This window comes from Dendrobates tinctorius, unplaced genomic scaffold (genome assembly GCF_039654945.1).
Source record: "Dendrobates tinctorius isolate UK_male_01 unplaced genomic scaffold, ASM3965494v1 ptg000020l, whole genome shotgun sequence".
Taxonomy (NCBI): domain Eukaryota; kingdom Metazoa; phylum Chordata; class Amphibia; order Anura; family Dendrobatidae; genus Dendrobates; species Dendrobates tinctorius.
In genome coordinates this window covers 11,038,523-11,061,190 of record NW_027361688.1, presented here as the reverse complement: position 1 = coordinate 11,061,190, position 22,668 = coordinate 11,038,523, and the positions used below count along the sequence as shown (strand labels likewise).

The 22,668-nt window shown below is 42.4% G+C and overlaps 1 protein-coding gene across 1 annotated transcript in view; it reads left to right on the top strand.

Moving 5' to 3' along the window:
• The window catches only part of ATXN10 (ataxin 10), a 93,844-nt gene extending 72,064 nt beyond the window's left edge, over positions 1–21,780 (top strand). The window contains exon 11 of the mRNA XM_073567659.1: positions 20,295–21,780. Coding sequence (XP_073423760.1) covers positions 20,295–20,476 — 182 coding nt within the window. The 3' untranslated portion in view covers positions 20,477–21,780. The remainder of the gene's footprint in view (positions 1–20,294) is intronic.
• The last annotated feature ends 888 nt before the right edge of the window (positions 21,781–22,668 follow it).

Below are 22,668 nucleotides of genomic sequence, written 5' to 3'. Positions count from 1 at the left end.
CGGCGCATGCGCAGTAACGATTTTTGGCTTTGCCCGCAGTTGGGCAAAGCATACCGCGCGTGCGTGAAGCAAGACTGCTTTGCGCACGCGCGATCGATGAAGAAGAATACCGGAGAAGATGGGGTGGAGAAAAAAGAAACACTGCCCATCAGACCAGACCCAGGCCATTTACATAGGCCTGCAACTTTCGGTGACCGATTCCCTTTAAGGGTACAGTTGTAATGTGGAGGGAGAAGTATTTTGCTGATATCCTGTGCTATAATCCTGCTGAAAAGAGGTGCACATTAATCTCAGCATTGTAAATGGAAAATGTAGTTTTTTTTTTATTAGTATCTATATAGAATAGTAGTATTTAGTTTTAGATCCGTGGCCCTGTAAGTGTCTGTTACAGGAAGCTATAAAAACAAGGCAATTGAACCACATCATCTAGCCAATGCAGGGAAGACCGATCACACAATGTACCATTTTGTAGGAAACCTTCGGAGTCCGTATACCACACAATAACAGGAGGCGCTGATCGCGAGCGAGGAAAATATATTCATTTTTTAAGAAGAAGCTTTTTCTCCAACAATAACAAAATAAATAGACAAAATAATTAGAGGGAGAGGAAAATGTTTGGGCTGTAGTTCTGTATTTTTAGATCTTTGTTCTTCCACTATGTAGATCAAATTTATGTAGCAGCTCCAAGCAAACCAAAAATTAAAGAGAGAGACTCGCTTATACCTTCACCACCCCCTCTTTACTACCACTTTTCTCGCCTAATTAAAGCCTTTCTTGGGGTATATGGCATCGGATACAGATAAAGCAAAGTTCCCTAAAATCGAAAAATTCTCAATTATTGGTTCGTTCTCGTCTTTTGGCTCTTTCCAGCCTATCTATTCAAGGAATTCTGGGTGACTGCTGATATGGTTTCCATTGCAGCTTCCTCAGGGGCTGTTTGCCTGCCTTGATCTTTTCCATCAGGTGTAGATGCACTGATATCTCCCTCCTGCATATAAATAATGTTCTAGAAAGTCTAATATGGATGTACAAACAGCCATGTAGATAGAGTCCATCATCATACCACTGGACTGGGGAAGAGTCCTGAGGAGATCATTTGCATATTCCCAGTGCCTTCTGGGATAAGTGAAGAGTCTCCGAGCTCAACGATCACTGGGTTTTGGCCGTTGCAGCTGAAAAGAAGAAATCGGTAAACCGCGCGCCGAATTTTGGCTCATTTTTTCATCGTTTTGAAATCTCAAGATGGAAGAGGCCAGGAGCCATTTGGTGAGCTGCATTTCTTGCTACATGTTCACAGACTTACCAGTGGAAAAGCCAAACTTCACATGCCACAAATGCAAGCTTGTGTCCCTGTTGGAGGAAAAGTTGCAAAATCTCGAAGAGAGGTTAGCTACGTTGAAGATCATTAAGGAAGGTGAAGAGTTCTTAGAGCAGAATTATCTCTTCATGTTACAGAAAGAGAAGAAATTCGAAGTGCACCTGAAGAAACAGAGGAATGGAGACATGTGACCCAGAGAAGCAGGAGGATCGGGAGGCAGTCAGCGCCCATACTGCTCAGAAACCAGTACCAGGCTCTCACGCAGGAGAACGATGAAGAAATACATCAGGATAAGACTTTGCCCTCAAACAGCAACCTTGTACGCCTTCAGAGTCCTCCTGGACGGAGAAAGAAAAATGTTGTGAAGGAGAAACTGAGAGTGGTGGTCATGGGGGATTCCCTGTTGAGAGGAACAGAGGCCACTATCTGCAGACCGGATATAACCTCAAGAGAAATGTGCTGTCTTCCAGGTGCAAAAATTAAAGATGTGTCTGACAGGATATCAGGACTCTTCAGACCTACAGATGACCACCCATTCCTGCTACTACATGTAGGGACAAATGACACTGCAAGAAACGACCTGGAAACCATCTGCAGAGACTTTGAAAACTTAGGTAAGAAAGTGAAAGAACTGGGAGCGCAGGTGGTCTTCTCTTCCATCCTCCCAGTGGATGGCCATGGAACAAGGAGGTGGAAAAAGATTCTGCAGGTGAACTGGCTACGTTGATGGTGCCGTCAGCAACGATTTGGATTTCTGGATCACGGAGTGAATTGCCTATACGATGGACTACTTGCTAGAGATGGGGTGCACCTTGCGAAGACTGGAAAGCATGTATTTGGAAGTCGCCTTGCTACACTTGTAAGGAGAGCTTTAAACTAGAACAACATGGGAAGGGAAGCAAAAGACCAGAAAAAGCCATACACCTGACAAATGCTATTGAGAACTCTGCTATTAGAAGTGGAAGGAAGAACAAAGACAAAAGAATCTAATAAAAATGTTGGAGAAAGAGAAACCAATCACAAGCTAAAATGTTTCTATACTAATGCACAAAGCATGGGCAACAAACAAGGAGAATTCATAGAATCATAGAATCGTAGAGTTGGAAGGGACCTCCTGGGCCATCTGGTCCAACCCCCTGCTCAAAGCAGGATTCGCTAAATCATCCCAGTTAGATGTCTGTCCAGCCTCTGTTTGAAGACTTCCATTGAAGGAGAACTCACCACTTCTCGTGGCAGCCTGTTCCACTCATTGATCACTCTAACTGTCAAAAAGTTTTTTCTAATATCTAATCTGTGTCTCCTCCCATTCAGCTTCATCCCATTGCTTCTAGTCTTTCCTTGTGCAAATGAGAATAAAGTTGATCCTTCTACAATGTGACAGCCCTTTAGATATTTGTAGACAGCTATTAAGTCTCCTCTCAGTCTTCTCTTTTGCAAACTAAACCTTCCCAAATCCTGCAACCTTTCCTCATAAGACAGGGTTTGCAGACCGGTCACCATTCTGGTCGCTCTTTTCTGAACTTGCTCCAGTTTGTTGATGTCTTTTTTAAAATGTGGTGCCCAAAATTGGACACAATATTCCAGATGAGGTCTGACCAAAGAGGAGTAGAGGGAAATAATTACTTCACGTGATCTAGACTGTATGCTTCTGTTAATACATCCTAGAATTGCATTTGCCTTTTTTGCTGCTGCATCACACTGTTGACTCATATTCAGTCTGTGATCTATTAGTATACCCAAGTCTTTTTCACATGTGCTGTCACTTAGCCCTATTCCTCCCATTCTATATATGCTTTTTTCATTTTTATTGCCCAGATGTAGTACTTTGCATTTCTCCCTGTTAAAAACCATTCTGTTAGTTGCTGCCCACTTCTCCAGTTTATTTAAATCTTTTTGAATCCTCTCTCTCTCTTCTCTAGTATTAGCTATCCCTCCTAGCTTTGTGTCATCAGCAAATTTAATCAGTTTACCCTCAATTCCTTCATCTAAATCGTTGATAAAGATGTTGAACAATACAGGGCCCAGGACAGAGCCCTGTGGTACCCCACTTGAGACATTCTTCCAACTGGATGTGCAGCCATTTACGACCACTCTTTGGGTCCGATCACTAAGCCAGTTATGAATCCACCTAACAGTTGCCTTGTCCATTCCATACTTAGTCATTTTTTCAATAAGGATTGTATGAGAGACTTTGTCAAATGCTTTGCTGAAGTCAAGATATACTATATCTACAGCATTTCCTTGATCCACCCAATCAGTAATACCATCATAGAAGGAAATTAAATTAGTCTGACATGACTTATTAGTTACAAACCCATGCTGACTCTGTTTAATCACTTCATTCTTATCCAGGTATTGACATACATGTTGTTTAATAATTTGTTCAAAGATCTTTCCTGGTATAGAAGTCAGACTCACCGGCCTATAGTTGCCTGGGTCCACCTTCTTTCCCTTTTTGAAGATAGGAACAACATTTGCTCTTCTCCAGTCTTCTGGCACATCTCCTGTTCTCCAAGAATTTTCAAAGATTATGGAGAGGGGTTCAAAAATTTCTTCTGCTATCTCCTTCAGTACTCTGGGGTGTAATTCATCTGGACCTGGAGACTTGAATTCATTTAGGTTAGCTAAGTGTTTCCTCACTATCTTTCTGTTTATAGATATCCTGGATTCTTCTATTCCCTTAATAGGACAGTGAATAACAGTTGATGTTACATTTCCTTTCTGAGAGAAAACAGGTGCAAAATAGGAATTTAAAAGTTCAGCCTTCTCAACATCCTGTCTTACCATTTCATCATTTTCATCCTGTAAAAATCCTATAGCATCTTTGACTTTTCTTTTACTTTTGACATATCCCCAAAATCCTTTATTATTGCTTTTGACATCTCTTGCAAGCCTCAATTCATTTTCAGCTTTAGCTAATCTGATTTGTGCCCTGCAGGTTCTGCAGACAGCATTATATTCTTCTTTAGATATGCCTCCCTCTTTCCATTTTATAAACATTTTTTTCTTCCTTTTTAGCATGTGCTTAAGTTCTGTGTTCATCCATCCTGGTTTCCTTAAATGCTTCCTATTCTTCCCTCTTTTCGGAATTGTTAACAACTGTGCTTTGAGAATTTCATTTTTCAAGATTTCCCATCCTTCCTGGACATTTTTGTCTTTAAGGATATCCAGCCATTGGATCCCTCCAATTCTCTTTCTGAATCCCTTGAAATCTGCCTTTCTGAAATCTAACCTTGACGTCTGAGTCTTCACAGGTCTTCCGCCTCTAGTTATCCAAAATTCTAAAATAGCATGGTCGCTACCTCCTAGGGTCCCAGCCACTTTTACCTCCTCAACCATTTCCTCCCTGTTTATAAGGATTAGATCCAAGGTAGCAGTTCCCCTTGTTTTCTCCTTTACCTTTTGGAAGATAAAGTTGTCAGCAAGAGAGGATAAGAATTTCCTTGACCTGTTAGTTTTGCCTGAGAGAGATTCCCAACAAATGTCTGGATAGTTGAAATCTCCCATGACAACTATGTCATATTTTTTGGAGAACTTGGCCATTTGATGCATAAAGAGTTCATCCATATCTTCAGCTTGCACAGGCGGCCTGTAGTAAATGCCTACAATGGTGTCCTTTCCATTGTTCTGTCCTTGTATTCTTACCCAAACAGTTTCCACAGAACTCCCAGTCTCTGAAGCTTCAATCTCTGTGCAGATATACGCGTTTCTAACATACAATGCGACACCCCCTCCTCGTTTATCAAGTCTGTTTCTTGCAAATAAGTTGTATCCTTCTAGTCTTGTATTCCAATCATGTGTATTGTCCCACCAAGTTTCAGTGATTCCAATGACATCATATTTATTTTCCTGTGTTAGTAGTTCCAATTCTCCTTGTTTGTTGCCCATGCTTTGTGCATTAGTATAGAAACATTTTAGTTTGTGATTGGTTTCTCTTTCTCCAATATTTTTATTAATTAGATTCTTTCGTCTTTGTTCTTCCTTTCCACTTCTAATAGCAGAGTTCTCAATAGCATTTGTCAGGTGTATGGCTTTTTCTGGTCTTTTGCTTCCCTTCCCATGTTGTTCTAGTTTAAAGCTCTCCTTACAAGTGTAGCAAGGCGACTTCCAAATACCTGCTTTCCAGTCTTCGTAAGGTGCACCCCATCTCTAGCAAGTAGTCCATCGTATAAGTAGTTCACTCCGTGATCCAGAAATCCAAATCGTTGCTGACGGCACCATCGACGTAGCCAGTTGTTCACCTGCAGAATCTTATTCCACCTCCTTGTTCCATGGCCATCCACTGGGAGGATGGAAGAGAAGACCACCTGCGCTCCCAGTTCTTTCACTTTCTTGCCGAAGTCTTCAAAGTCTCTGCAGATGGTTTCCAGGTCGTTTCTTGCGGTGTCATTTGTCCCCACATGTAGTAGCAGGAATGGGTAGTCATCTGTAGGTCTGAAGAGTCCTGATATCCTGGAACTACTAACACAGGAAAATAAATATGTCACTGGAATCACTGAAACTTGGTGGGACAATACACATGATTGGAATACAAGACTAGAAGGATACAAATTATTTGCAAGAAACAGACTTGATAAACGAGGAGGAGGTGTCGCATTGTATGTTAGAAACGCGTATATCTGGGGGGCGTGGCCTGGACCTCATGTAGGGAGGACGTGGAGTGAGAGAGCTCCTGCCCGGATCCGACAATAAATCCTGATTACCGGCACTGCTGACGAGTCCCACTGACCTGGAGGGCTGCAATATCTCCCTGGGCGTTTAGACAGCGGAGGATCCTTGGGCCATGTCGAACCGCAGCAGTAAAAAAGATAAGGAGACGCCGGGGCGTGCCTCTGCTACATCCAGGATGGCACCAGCAAACAACAAGTCAGCTGGTAGTGGAGCGATGGGAGCTGCTGGCAGGCTGGACCGATATGCAAGGGTGCCTCCTGCTGCTGCTCGATCGCCCAGTGCACAGACTGAGGCAGACGCTGGATGCAGCGTGGAGCTGGAGGATCATCTCTCCAGGGAGGGAACAGTGAGTAAACTGGGCCCCCCTTCAGCCCAACATGTGCAGACACAGGGGCCTGTGCTGGAGGAGGAAGGAGTGGGGGATGGGGAGCAGCCGGAGTCTGTGACTGCTGAGCCCACACTGGGAGAAATCCTCGCAGCAATTAACTCCTGCAATACCACACTGGCCACTCTAAGTAATCAAATGGAGATTGTCACCAAGGACATGGCCTGTATTAAACAAGAGCTGCGAGGGGTGACTGCCAGGGTGGGGGAACTGGAGGAGCGTGTTGGTGCGACGGAGGATAAATTGCCACCAATAACACGGGAGCTGGGAAAAGCCACGCAAAATATTACAATACTGCTGAACAAGGTGGATGATTTAGAGAACCGCTCCCGTAGAAGTAATCTGCGACTGGTGGGGGTTCCGGAGAGGACGGAGGGGACTGACTCACTTGGCTTTTTTGAAAAATGGCTAATGGACACCTTTGGTAAAGATGTTTTGTCCCCATTCTTTACTATTGAGAGAGCACACAGGGTCCCTACGCGTGCCCCCCCGCCGGGAGCACCCCCGCGTCCCATCTTGCTTAAGCTCCTACACTTTAAAGATAGAGATGCTATCCTGCGCAGATCCAGAGACATTAAGGAACTTGCTATTAATGGGAGGAAAGTCTCCATTTTCCCTGATTTTTCCCTGGAGGTGCAGCGTAAAAGGGCGCAATTTATTGAGATTAAAAAACGCCTACGTGACTTACAGGTGACATATTCCATGATGTACCCTGCTAGACTGCGGATTGATGTGAATGGAGAAACGCACTTTTTTGATACGGCGGGAATGGCGCTGTCCTGGCTGGATATTAATGAGAGGTCCATGAGGAGGAAGAATACTTGAAGTTCTCCCTTTTTTCGCCACCAGGTGTTGTTACTCCTTTTTGTCTAGGACGCTATGCTGGTATAATTACTACTGTTCATTCCATTTCGGATTCAGGGCGGGAGCTGACCGGATTGCTGTGGACACTCGTTACAGTGACAAGCTGTGGACCCTTCTCCCTGCGTGGACTCTGGGCGAGTTTTCTAGCCCTGATTCTCTCTATTTGAGAGAAATGTGCAAGTTACACTTGTGTTTGGGGGTAGGGGCGCTGTGCACTGGTGTGCAGTGCTCCCTCTCCCTCCTTTGTTTTTTTCGTTTGTTGTTGTATTCCCTAATTGTTCTGTGGGATGTGATGTGCGTCAGCCGTGTCGCCCAATTCATTGTACTGAGGGATGGTGGAGATTGCCTCTCTCCCTCGGGAGTGGAGTATGTTCCGATTTCTCATTTTTTAGTCTGCTCTTATGGCGATATCACTTAATATTGTAGCGTGGAATGTTAGGGGGCTCGGGGATGCAAATAAGAGATGTGCTATATTTACTAATATGCAGAAATTTCTCCCGGCTATCCTGTGTATGTCTGAGACCCACATGGTGAAAGATAATATTCATTGGCTAAGAAAGGGATGGGTTTCACATGAATATCATTCCACGTACTCGACCCATGCGCGGGGTGTCAGTGTGCTGGTGCACAGGTCCATCCCCTTCTCATGTACTAAATCAGTGGTTGACCCTGGGGGCAGATTTGTATGTTTGCTTTGCACGTTATACGGTATACAATTTATTTTGGTTGCCATATACATCCCCCCGCCCTATTCAGTCGAACCAGTAAAAAGAATCTTGTCTATTTTGGGTTCCTTTCCCCCTGCGCCGACTCTTCTAATAGGAGATTTTAATACATATTTGCATCCCTATTTGGATAAGTTGCATTCGGGAAACATATCAGAGGATGCAGCCTCAACCTCATTTGCTAGAATGTTAGTGGAGCTGGGTATGGTAGATCTTTGGCGTGTCCAAAACCCCACAGCCAGACAGTTTTCCTGCTACTCTAGCTCCCACCACGCTATGTCACGGATAGACCTGGCCATTGGGAATACACTCATGACCCCATATGTACGAGGGGTGGCCTACCTGCCTAGAAGTGTATCTGATCACTCGCCGCTACATGTCACACTTTCATGGGGACACCCCCTCACCCTATCTAGACCTATCTGGAAGCTTAATCCCTTCTGGATCCAGCTTATAGGGGGATCTTTGCATGATGCCATTCTAGAATATTTTCAACTTAATGAGTACTCTGCATCATCACACATAGTCTGGGATTCCATGAAAGCCTATGTCAGGGGCTTATATATTAGAGAAATATGCACACGGAAAAGCCAGAGTAGACGCTACACCCAGAGTCTGATCCAGGAGGTGTCTGTTGCGGAGGCTGCGGTGATACTCAACCCGACAGAGGAAACTAAAAAAGCTTTGGAGAAGGCACAGGGGTCGCTCAGGGAAAACCTCATGTCGGCGGCAGCAAATAAACGTTATTTCCTCAAACAAAAATATTTTATAGAGGGGGAGGGAGTAGGACATTTATTGGCCACGGTCATTAGAGCACAGGACGGATCTTCATATATCAATAGGCTAAAAACGGACTCGGGTGGTCCTGTGACAGACAGTGCGGACATAGTGAGTGAGATAAGGAGGTATTATATGCGACTATACACATCAGATTGCAGTCTCACGGAGACTGAGATTGAGCAGTACCTGGATGCTCTCTCTCTCCCTGCATTGGCTGATAGCGATAGGGATTCATTGGATCGGGACATCCTGTTGGAGGAGTTGGAGGAGGCGCTTGGTCAGATGCAAAATGAAAAGGCTCCAGGAATGGATGGCCTGCCTGGCGAGTTTTACAAAACCTATGCACCCTTACTGCTACCTAAGCTACTTAAGGTATTTGAAGAGGCTGAAAGGCAGAGGGTCCTCCCGCCATCTATGAGGGAAGCTTTGATAGTTTTAATATTAAAGCCCGGAAAGGATCCAGAGGTTCCGGATTCATATCGCCCGATTTCCCTATTATCAACAGATGTTAAATTATTGGCCAAGGTACTCGCCAATAGGATGTCCCGAGTTATCTCATCTGTTATACAGAAGGATCAGACGGGATTTATCCCAGGCAGAGCCACATCTATGAACCTTAGGAAACTATACTTGGGGATTCAACATAGTTCTGGGGAGTTGGGGGGGGAAGAGCAATTTTGTCCTTAGACGCCGCTAAGGCGTTCGATAGTTTGGAGTGGGGTTTTTTGTGGGCGGTACTTCGGAAAATGGGCTTTGGACACAGATTTATAAATTGGGTGAGGCTGTTGTATGGCTCGCCGGTGGCGAAGGTTGGGGCTAATGGCAGGGTCTCTGAGTCTTTTCCTCTTGGGAGAGGTACTAGACAGGGGTGCCCGCTCTCGCCCTTGCTATTTGCTACTGCGGTGGAGCCATTGGCAGTTGCAATTCGGAAGTCCAGAGAAATAATGGGATTCAGATGTGGAACTGTGGAGTTGAGGATATCATTGTACGCGGATGATTTACTTCTATATTTAGATAAGGTACATTCCTCGATTTTGCCGGCAATGGAGGTCATTCGAGAATTTGGGCTGAGGTCTGGTCTTCGGATTAATTGGTCCAAATCAGCTTTAATGCCGATAGACCCTCTCCCGGCGGATTTCTCAGATTTGCAGATACCGGTCCCTGTAGTTCGGAGGTTTAGGTATCTGGGTATAATTGTTAGTCCTGCCCCGAAGGATTTTCGGGCTCTGAATCTGGAGCCCCTGTTGCAGCGATTTAGAGCAAAAGTACATACTTGGTGTCGCCTGCCGTTGTCGAATATTGGTAGATCTAACTTAATCAAAATGGTAATGATGCCACAATTATTATATTTGATACATAATTCTCCGGTGTGGATCTGTAGGGACTTTTTTGCAAAAATAAATACATTATTCCGGGAATTAATTTGGAAGAAAAAACAGGCTAGGATTCGCTTGGAGATACTGCAGCGAGGGAAGGAGGAGGGAGGATTGGCGGTGCCAAACCCATTCATATACTTTATAGCCTCCCAGATGCAACATCTTAAGGGTTGGGGTAGAGACGGGGCGTGTGACAATGGTGGTGATATTGTGAGGGAAGGATCGGTATGGAAATATCCAGGGTGCCGGTTGGAGGTGGGAAGACGGCAGATAAATGGGGCACGATACCCCACGTTGGCTATGATTTTCAAGGTGTGGGATAGGGGTAAGTCTCTTTTGAAGATAAATGGGCCTACGGAATTGTGGCCATTGTGGCGAAATCCGGATTTGCAAGAGATCAAAAAGCTGGTGGGGTTCGGAAGATGGGAAGATAAAGGGATTTATCTGGTGTCACAAATTTTGCAAAATAATACTCTTAAGAGTTTTGAACAATTGAGAACAGAATTTCACCTCCCGCACGTCTTCTTTTATCAGTACTTACAGCTAAGACATGCATTGGAAAAACAGAGAAGGACAAATCCGGTGATAGTGACACATAATCAAACACTACATATGCTACTTACATCTGAGTCTTCTAGGGGACTTATCTCTGAATTATATAAAAGATTATTACCTGCCCATCTGGAGACATATCCACTGACTGCTGCTAAGAATAAGTGGGAACGGGACGTTGGCCCCCTGACGGAGGACCAGTGGTCCGATATTCTAGAACAGGTCCCTAAAATGGCGGTTTCTGAGTGCCAGCGGCTTTCGCAAATATATCTCATTCACAGGGTATATAAAACACCCAGCTTATTATTTAAAATGGGACTTAGGCCCAATACACAATGTGTTAGGTGTGGGCTGGATGATGCCCACTTGATGCATGTTATGTGGGAGTGCGGGCACATTGGGGATTTCTGGAGGCAGACCCTGGGACTCATAGCCCAAGTATACCATATCACAATACGACCGTCACCTCGTCTATGTTTGTTGAATTTGTGGGAGGAGGGGGTTGACCCGGACTCTGCAGTGGCCCTGGGAATAGCACGCATCCTGTATCAGGCAAGAAAGATACTTGCATATCATTGGTTGGATCCTATGCCACCAACATTGTCAGAGCTTAAAAATAAACTAAATAATGTCATCAGATTGGAAAGGGGGGCTTATTTAAAAAGAAATGCATTAAGAAAGTTTTACAAAATTTGGCAGCCATGGATGGAGTCACCGGGTCTCCCCTCGGGCGCACTGGTACGGGATGCGATGTTGGACCAGTTGCTGTTGTGCTTGCGATGAGGGGATGCTTGGGGGGTGAAAATAAAGTCTAGTGCCCTTTGTGGCGAAGTAGATTTTGAGTGGCGCGGTGGGAGGGAGCTGGGGTGGATTGGACCTGATATCCGTGGGGGGGCGAAATATGATGCGGAGTGGCGCGGCTGGCGGGGATGGTTTTCCCGCTGAAATGAGGCACTGATGTATAATTTTGATTTTTGTTTATTTGTGGAGCCATGTTGTTTATAGGCTCAATTTTATGCAAATATCTGTGTTTTGAGATTTCTTCTTTTTATTTATTCTTACACAGGAAGAGTTTTACCCTTTAAATAATATTTGCTCTCAATGTAAATTTTACTAGCTATATAAGATGTCATATTCTTTCTGTATTGATTCCTGAATGTTTAATAAAAAAGATCTGATTCAAAAAAAGAAACGCGTATATCTGCACAGAGATTGAAGCTTCAGAGACTGGGAGTTCTGTGGAAACTGGGTAAGAATAGAAGGACAGAACAATGGAAAGGACACCATTGTAGGCATTTACTACAGGCTGCCTGTGCAAGCTGAAGATATGGATGAACTTTTTATGCATCAAATGGCCAAGTTCTCCAAAAAATATGACAGTTGTCATGGGAGATTTCAACTATCCAGACATTTGTTGGGAATCTCTCTCAGGCAAAACTAACAGGTCAAGGAAATTCTTATCCTCTCTTGCTGACAACTTTATCTTCCAGAAGGTAGGGGAGAAAACAAGGGGAACTGCTACCTTGGATCTTATCCTTATAAACAGGGAGGAAATGGTTGAGGAGGTAAAAGTGGCTGGGACCCTAGGAGGTAGCGACCATGCTATTTTAGAATTTTGGATAACTAGAGGAGGAAGACCTGTGAAGACTCAGACGTCAAGGTTGGATTTCAGAAAGGCAGATTTTAAGCGATTCAGAAAGAGAATTGGAGGGATCCAATGGCTGGATATCCTTAAAGACAAAAATGTCCAGGAAGGATGGGAAATCTTGAAAAATGAAATTCTCAAAGCACAATCGTTAACAATTCCGAAAAGAGGGAAGAATAGGAAGTATTTAAAGAAACCAGGATGGATGAACACAGAACTTAAGCACATGCTAAAAAGGAAGAAAGAAATGTTTATAAAATGGAAAGAGGGAGGCAAATCTAAAGAAGAATATAATGCTGTCTGCAGGACCTGCAGGGCACAAATCAGATTACTAAAGCTGACAATGAATTGAGGCTTGCAAGAGACGTCAAAAGCAATAATAAAAGATTTTGGGGATATGTCAAAAGTAAAAGAAAAGTAAATGATGCTATAGGATTTTTACAGGATGAAAATGATGAAATGGTAAGACAGGATGTTGAGAAGGCCGAACTTTTAAATTCCTATTTTGCATCTGTTTTCTCTCAGAAAGGAAATGTAACATCAACTGTTCTTCACTGTCCTTTTAAGGGAATAGAAGAATCCAAGATATCTCTAAACAGAAAGATGGTGAGGAAACACTTAGCTAACCTAAATGAATTCAAGTCTCCAGGTCCAGATGAATTACACCCCAGAGTACTGAAGGAGATAGCAGAAGAAATTTTTGAACCCTTCTCCATAATCTTTGAAAATTCTTGGAGAACAGGAGAAGTCCCTGAAGACTGGAGAAGAGCAAATGTTGTTCCTATCTTCAAAAAGGCGAAGAAGGTGGACCCAGGCAACTATAGGCCGGTGAGTCTGACTTCTATACCAGGAAAGATCTTTCAACAAATTATTAAACAACATGTATGTCAGTACCTGGATAAGATTGAAGTGATTAAACAGAGTCAGCATGGGTTTGTAACTAATAAGTCATGTCAAACTAACTTAATTTCTTTCTATGACAGAATCACTGATTGGGTGGATCAGGGAAATGCTGTAGCTATAGTATATCTTGATTTCAGCAAAACATTTGACAAAGTATCTCACACAATCCTTATTGAAAAAATGACTAAGTAAGGAATGGACAAGGCAACTGTTAGGTGGATTCATAACTGGCTTAGTGGTTCGATCCAAAGAGTGGTCGTAAATGGCTGCACATTCAGTTGGAAGAATGTCTCAAGTGGTGTACCACAGGGCTCTGTCCTGGGCCCTGTATTGTTCAACATCTTTATCAACGATTTAGATGAAGGAATTGAGGTTAAACTGATTAAATTTGCTGATGGCACAAAGCTAGGAGGGATAGCTAATACTAGAGAAGAGAGAGAGAGGATTCAAAAAGATATAAACAAACTGGAGCAGTGGGCAGCAACTAACAGAATGGTTTTTAGCAGGGAAAAATGCAAAGTACTGCATCTGGGCAATAAAAATGAAAAAAGCATATACAGAATGGGAGGAATAGGGCTAAGCAACAGCACATGTGAAAAAGACTTGGGTATACTAATAGATCACAGACTGAATATGAGTCAACAGTGTGATGCAGCAGCAAAACAGGCAAATACAATTCTGGGATGTATTAACAGAAAAATATAGTCTAGATCACGTGAAGTCATTATTGCCCTCTACTCCTCTTTGGTCAGACCTCATCTGGAATACTGTGTCCAGTTTTGGGCGCCACATTTTAAAAAAGACCTCAACAAACTTGAGCAAGTTCAGAAAAGAGCGACCTGAATGGTGGCCAGTGTGCAAACCCTGTCTTATGAGGAAAGGTTGCATGATATGGGAATGTTTAGCTTGCAAAAGAGAAGACTGAGAGGAGACTTAATAGCTGTCTACAAATATCTCAAGGGCTGTCACATTGTAGAAGGACCATCTTTATTCTCATTTGCACAAGGAAAGACTAGAAGCAATGGGATGAAACTGAATGGGAGGAGACACAGATTAGATATTAGGAAAAACTTTTTGACAGTGATCAATGAGTGGAACAGGCTGCCACGAAAAGTGGTGAGTTCTCCTTCAATGGAAGTCTTCAAACAGAGGCTGGACAGACATCTGTCTGGGATGATTTAGCGAATCCTGCTTTCAGCAGGGTTTTGGACAAGATGGCCCAGGAGGTCCCTTCCAACTCTACAATTCAACGATTCTATGACTGCTCCTTTATGACATGGCTGACCTTTTATGAGGCATTTGACAGGATCCAGGTTCAACCTTATATATACCATATGACTACGCTATTAACCACGTCCGGAGAACTTAATTTTCAAGCAGGGTTTTGGACAAGATGGCCCAGGAGGTCCCTTCCAACTCTACAATTCAACGATTCTATGACTGCTCCTTTATGACATGGCTGACCTTTTATGAGGCATTTGACAGGATCCAGGTTCAACCTTATATATACCATATGACTACGCTATTAACCACGTCCGGAGAACTTAATTTTCAACCAACCCTTTAATGGTTTGACTGGTATGTTCTGCTCAGTTGCTAAGGTGCCGCCTAGAACACCTTGAGATTAGAATGGACCTTGTTGTCGAATTATAGAAGGACCTGTTGGGTCCTATTACACACTGGCTAGTTCTCTGGATTTGGGCATCAAAATAGGCAAAATTGCATTCACTGTGGGATCCCCAAAAGTGCCAGGATGGGTGACTGGATCATTGGCCAGTACACCACTCCCATCCATTTCTTTGAAACCAGACATGACCAAAAATGCGTTGTATAAGAAACGCCTGATGATGAAGCTTGTCCAGCTCCAAAATGCGTTACTAGTTTTTTTTTGTTATCTTTTCATCCTCCTGTGGGCAGCGCTATTTTCAACATTTTCATGTACACCATCATTTTCAAAATGCGTTGTGTGCCCTGACGGGACTAGACTGTTTCTGATCAATCATAAGGGTGAACACATTAATATGATCCCTCTTTATGTCTCTGTACAGCATGCATGTTTACTTGGGCCGATGTTCTTCCAACTGCGGGTTCGATGGCCTACAAGAACCATCAGGTGATGATCTGGAACGGGCGTTCTTAGGAATTATCAAACCATCTAAGGATTCTGGACGTTCTTGCTCCTTCTGGCCCTGTATTTGTCACCTTTATGGGCCACATGGTGGTTGCTTTCGCCCCAACCAGTTCAACTTGGCTAAAGCAAATGCCTGTCTGCCCGAATCCGTCATCTATTCTAGATATTGTGTGAATTCCGCAACCTCTCCGAAATAATTTGCCCTTAGCATTATTTTTTTTTTTTTTATTAACAAAGCTACGTAAACCTCCCTCCACAGATAATCGTTTTATTGATAACAAATCTGGGGATTACTCGGTTTTATAAGCCTTCTGGGATTTATCGACCCCCGTGTGGAGATATGGATGAGTCAGGGGAGCTGTCAAGTCGTTGAAAGCTTAATGAGCCGAGAATGCAGACAACTCTTTCATTTTTATAAACATTTAATCCCTTAACAATCCTAAACTTCTCACAGCAACCAAAACACAGCCCCTCGATAGCAACGTCCCATGCTCAACCCGGGTCGCATTGTTTCAACACGTCGCCGTTTGTTAGCATTCGGAGAAAAATGGTTGAAATTTTAATTATACATTATTGCTTTTTTTTTTTTGTTTTACCCCTTAGGCCATGTATATTCTTTTATAGTTTTTTTTAACTTGATGATGGGAAAGTAATTTTAGTACTTTCTCCGAGAGATTTTTCCCATTCAGAGGGGCAAATTTCAAACTTTTTAATCACCATTATTTTCCACTGTGCAGAAGCTCGTTACAAACTTTAAGAAATCGAAATTGACAACGTTTGGGCCCAACTTGCATCCTTCTAAAATAGTCCATCATTGTGTTTATTTAATGGAGTTTTGTCCTGAAAACACAAGTTAACCCAGCTGAGCGAAAGGGCTTGAAAATCTCAAAAACAAGGCGGGACAGATGATACCGTTAGGTCTTCACACGTAAAGGTGTGGTCCATTTTTAGATATATTCGTAATTTGGATTTTCAGGGATCTTCAACTTTTCAGCCACATTCTCAGATTTGGCGGCTCTATTTTTGAGGGCTTGGCTCGTTCTCGAAAGCCCTTTTCTGTCGGTAATTCTTCAGTGTTGTCTGAGGGGCTGATTGGTTCAGTTCAGTAGCTAGGCCAATTCCTCTTATTGTCATGGTCAATCTGTAGAAAGAGAAGGGTGCTGGCTTAGTTTTCGAAATGTGCACTCAGCTGACCCCTTATTACACACGGTTCTAATGACGGGAAAACTCCTTATGTCAAATACAGGACTGGAAGTGGAGCTCCCAAACCCTGAGGCTAAAAGGTGAATATGGGGGGCACATCTATAAGTATTTATCCTTTTATAGGTAAACAATTTTTTTTTTTTTTTTTAATAAAGCCTTTCATGACATGACGATTCTCTGGGGGTATTTTTGTTTTCGTTGTATTTACAGTGGGTAGAGAAAATATTCAGACCTCTTTACATTTTTCACTCTGTTTCATTGCAGTCATTTGGTAAATTTAAAAAAGTTCCTTTTTTTTCTCATTAATGTACACTCTGCACCTCATCTTGACTGAAAAAAACCCCAGAAATAGAATTTTTTGCAAATGTATTAAAGAAAAAATTAAATATCACAAGGTCATAAGTATTCAGACCCTTTGCTCAGACACTCATATTTTAGTCACATGCTGTCCATTTTCTTGTGATCCTCCTTGAGATGGTTCAACTCCTTCATTGGAGTCCAGCTGTGTTTAATTAAACTGATAGGACTTGATATGTAAAGGCGCACACCTGTCTATATAAGACCTCACAGTGCATGTCAGACCAAATGAGAATCATGAGGTCAAAGGAACTGGCCAAGGAGCTCAGAGACAGAATTGTGGCAAGGCACAGATCTGGCCAAGGTTACAAAAGAATTTCTGCAGTACTCAAGGTTCCTAAGAGCACAGTGGCCTCCATAATCCTTAAATGGAAGAAGTTTGGGACCACCGGATGTCTTCCTAGACCTGGCCGTCCAGCCAAACTGAGCAATCGTGGGAGAAGAGCCTTGGTGAGAGAGGTAAAGAAGAACCCCAAGATCACTGTGCTTGAACTCCACAGATGCAGTAGGAAGATGGGAGAAAGTTCCACAAAGTCAACTCACTGCAGCCCTCCACCAGTCGGGCCTTTATGGCAGAGTGGCCCAACGGAAGCCTCTCCTCAGTGCCAGACATAGTTTGCTACAAAACACATGAAGGATTCCCAGACTATGAGAAATAAGATTCTCTGGTCTGATGAGATGAAGTTAGAACTTTTTGGTGATAATTCTAAGTGGTATGTGTGGAGAAAACCAGGCAGTGCTTCTCACCTGCCCAATACAATCCCAACAGTGAAACATGGTGGTGGCAGCATCACGCTATGGGGGTGTTTTTCAGCTGCAGGAACAGGACGACTGGTTGCAATTGAAGAAAACATGAATAAATGCGGCCAAGTACAGAGATATCCTGGATGAAAACCTCTTCCAGAGTGCTCTGGACCTCAGACTTGGCCGAAGGTTCACCTTCCAACAAGACAATGACCCTAAGCACATCTAAAATAACAAAGGAGTGGCTTCAGAACAACTCTGTGACCATTCTTGACTGGCCCAGCCAGAGCCCTGACCTAAACCCAATTGAGCATCTCTGGAGAGACCTGAAAATGGCTGTCCACCAACGTTCACCATCCAACCTGACGGATCTGGAGAGGATCTGCAAGGAAGAATGGCAGAGGACCCCCAAATCCAGGGGTGAAAAAATGGTATCATTCCCAAGAAGACTCATGGCTGTACTAGCTCAAAAGGGTCAGTGAAGATGGGGTGCAGAGTGTACATTATTGAGAAAAAAAATGAACTTTTTTGAATTTACCAAATGGCTGCAATGAAACAGTGAAAAATGTAAATGGGTCTGAATACTTTCCGTACCTACTGTACTTCCAAGTGCGTAGAAATTGCAAATAAAATGCAATTCTTGTGTTTTGTTTTTTTTTTTTGTGTTTTTTTTTTTTGTAATTTACCACGTTCACTATATGGTAAAACTGACCCGACAATATGATTCCAGATCAGTATGTGTATGAATATCTTCATACACATACTGATCTGGAATCATATTGTCGGGTCAGTTTTACCATATAGTGAACGACCATGTGCAGTTTTTTTTTTTTGTTTTTTTTTAATTAAGTGATGGAAAAAAATTTAGAAATTTTGTAGGATAAAAAAAATTAAATTTTGCTTTCGTCTCCATATTCTGAGACCCCATAACGTTTACATTTTTTGGTGTCTGGGGCTGGGTGAGGGCTTATTTTTTGTGCCCTGAACACATATTTTTATTGATATAATATTGGGGTAGATATGATGTTTTGATCGCCTTGTATTACATTTTATTATAATGTTGACACAGCCAAAAAAAATTAATGGTGTATTGATTCTTTTTTGCTCTATGCCGTTTACCGATCAAATAAAATTGATTCTATGTTTGATAGATCAGACTTTTCAGAATGTGGCGATGCCAAATTTGTGTATTTTTCTGTTTTTATTAAAAAATTTTATTTATAATTGTGCAAAAAGTGGGAGATATGAACTTTTGTATTTTTTTTTTTTTTTTCATTTTTGAAAACTTTTTACTGTATTTTATAGTCTCCTTAGGAGACTTGAAGCTGCGATTTGCCTGATCGCTTGTTATAAATAGAACGTCAGCGCTGCCATGTATAGCAAAAATCATAATCTCCTATGAACACCAGCCACTTCTCTGGCTTCCACAGGAGTACTGGAATGACAGGCATAGGGGTCTTCAGCAGACCCCCACTGTCATGACAACCCATCGTCGCCTCGCTATCAAATCCCAGGAGCGCTGATGGGAGTGTGGAATCGCGCGCCACCTTGCCAGTGTGTGTTATATCCTGCGGACAGGTTAACAGCTGCTGGCGGAGCGGTAAAAGGCACATGATGAACTCAGCCATCATGTGCAGGGAAAGAATTAGGCTCTGCGTGTGAGCCCGCATCAAAGGCGGAGTCACTACATATGATGTAAGTTAGCGTAATATGTTGTGAAGCTGTTAAAGGTGTGTTCCCATCTTCCTCATTTTTGGGGATAGTTGCCATTAATGCTGATTAGTGTGAATATTACCTCTGGGGACCCTTAAATATTAGGACAAATGCCTGTGACCTCCTGTTCACCATTTCACTCCATGTTTTGTATGCACTTCAAGGGAATATGTCAGAGGTTTTTGCTTAGTAGTCTGAGAACAGCATGATGTAGGGGCAGAGACCCTGATTCCAGCAATGTCACTTACTGGGATGTATGTTACGGTTTTAGTACAATCAGTCTTTTATCAGCAGGAGATTATCTATACAGGACTAGGTGTCTTGTGTTTCCTAGTCCTCCTGCAGTGCATATTTCTCCCACCACCACTGATTAGCAGCTGTCTATACACAGTGTATACATAAAGCAGCCAATCTGTTGTGTGGGTGGGGTTATGCAGGGCTTAGCATTCTGAGCACTGTTAGTTCTACAACAGCGAAAACAGGGATTTTATCAAAATAGCAGCAAGCAGACCACCAAGTGACACATTGCTGGAATCAGAACTCTGGTCCTACATCATGCTGCTGTCAGATTACATAGAAAAAACTGCTGACATATGCTTAAAAAAAAAAACTAGTTCTTTGACGAGGTCCTATCCTTCGAAAGCTAGAAATCACATTTTTTACGTTCACCTTGAGAGATGCTTTATTGGGGGGGTTCTTTACTTCCCACGGACAAGATATTTCATGGATAGAATTCAAAGTGGATATGTTGGTCTTTGCTAAAGGCATCAAGTCAAAGCACAATGCCGAACTTCTGTCCGAATATCTCCACATGACCTGTATGTTCTCCCATGTATGCTTGCATGTTTGACTGGGTGATGGCTGTTTCCATAGCTGGTTTGTTTTGATCTCCACTATTTGTATGTTCCTCAACTCTCTGAACCTCAGTTCTCAACCAATGGGCCATTTATGCCATCAGAAACCTTACAGAACACAACGAAAAGAACCAGGAGCAGATCGCAAGTATGGAACGTCAAGGCTTGGCCGACACCTCGCTGCTGGAAAGTATGGGGTTGCACGTGGAGGAACGAGATGGAAAACTCCTTCTGAAGTCTGTCAAGAAGAAATAATTGGCCAGACACGTGAAATTTGACCGGATCTATTAGGCGCACATCTACGGAAAGACTTGCATTCCGCAAAAAAATCCTCTTGGGTCTAGATCACGTAAAATCGAAGTAGTCCATGACTACTGCCTTGCTATTACGTGCCCACAGCATTGGCCTTGTAAATGGTGGTTATCTTCTTAAAGACCGATAACTTATTTTTAGTATGGTCCATCGGTATTGGATTGATGCGAGTCCACCTCTCACCAGCTGTTAGCTGTCTTAATGGATCCATGGCGCCTTCATGACTGCCATGTCTTCTACGCTGTCGAGAGTTGAACACCCGCTAATCCAATGTTGACGGCTTATGCGAAGTTCTGGTGGTCGTTTCCTGAAACGGCGCCACTTCACAAGCTATGCATTTAAATGGAGCTGAAATCATAGGCCGTGGACAATGCATGGTGGAGGATTGCTGTACCGAGTAGACATCGGCCATGTTTTTGTAGTTTCATACAACTCAAGACCCAGTTTGATAGATCTTGAAGGTGAAGGGTGGACCTCATGAGAATTATACCGGATGAATTCCGTTTTCTTTCAGGACCCTTAACCTCTTTGAGTAGATCAGATCCGGAATCGATTCCTCTTGTTAGATCTAACCGTGTTGATGCGCCATCATTACAGTATGGTAGCAACTTGTGGCTGTGATCCTCATGATTACCTTTCCTGAAAAAAAGAGGTAGGGTAGTAGTAGGTTTTTTTTTTCGTAATAAATTGTAAAAAGTATTAGCATTCCATGGCTAGTGCCTACAATAATCTATTGAGGACCAAATCAATTCAAATGAATATTCTTTTATTAAATACATTACTTGGACACGGACCAAATGGAAAAAAAAATGACAAAACAATCTAAAAACCATGAGAGGTGGAGGAACACGACTCAAAATATTATCAAAAGTGATGGCAATTAACTGGTATAAAAAATTATAGTAAATGATGTGGTAAAATTAATTATATAAAAGCAAAGGTAGACCCTAGCAAAATGCAAGATTTAATTAAAAAATAAAAATAAAAAATGAAGCGAACAATATGAATTCATAACAAAACCACAAGATAGATGGGGAACAGACCGGAAATGAACCACATGCATAATAGTAGTGTTACATCAATACAGACCCGGAGTCTCCATGTAGTAGCAGATGCTGTGTATTGTCAACCTCACGTGTGTTTCGCTAATGCTTCTTCAGGGGGTAAAGAAGCAAATAACCATGTTACCAGCTTTTATTGTGAGCTGTAAAATGTTAATGATTAAAAATCGTACAGATTCAAGGAAACCATGGAAGCACTTTTTTTTCTTAAAGACACCAGGAGAAAAAAAGTTTTGTTTTGTTTTTTTTTTTTTTTTTGTGGTTTTTTTTTCCGGACACTTCAGACATTCATCGACAGTTGTCAAGTAGTGATGAACGAACGTTCTCAGAAAAGGTTATCCGACCATGCTCGGGTGCTAACTCGAGTGTCTTTGGGGTGCTCAAAAAAATAGGTTCGAGTCCCCGCAACTGCATGTCTCGCGGATATTCGACAGCCGCAACACAATTTGGTTCCCACTACCCAAAAATATCTAAAACACACACAAAAGTAACAACAAAACCCATAATAGAAACCTATAAAGTTTCACCATGACCTGTTGCTGAAGACTGTAAGAAAATAAGAAAAAAACAAGCAAACGTACCAATAGTGAAATATTACATTTTTTTTTTTTTTTTTTTTTAGTCCACCAGGCCTGCCCGGTCTTGTATTTTTCTCATTATAGTAATGTGATGAGAAATATCTCCTTAAGGCGTTAGGTATTGGGTTACTGTGAAAAAATGATGCTGTCTTCAAAGATATATGAAAATGGGATTATACAATAAAAATACAGCCCGTCACTTTAGCGGCAGGTTACAGTGGGGAAAAAAAGTATTTAGTCAGTCAGCAATAGTGCAAGTTCCACCACTTAAAAAGATGAGAGGCGTCTGTAATTTACATCATAGGTAGACCTCAACTATGGGAGACAAACTGAGAAAAAAAAATCCAGAAAATCACATTGTCTGTTTTTTTTTCATTTTATTTGCATATTATGGTGGAAAATAAGTATTTGGTCAGAAACAAGCAATCAAGATTTCTGGCTCTCACAGACCTGTAACTTCTTCTTGAAGAGTCTCCTCTTTCCTCCACTCATTACC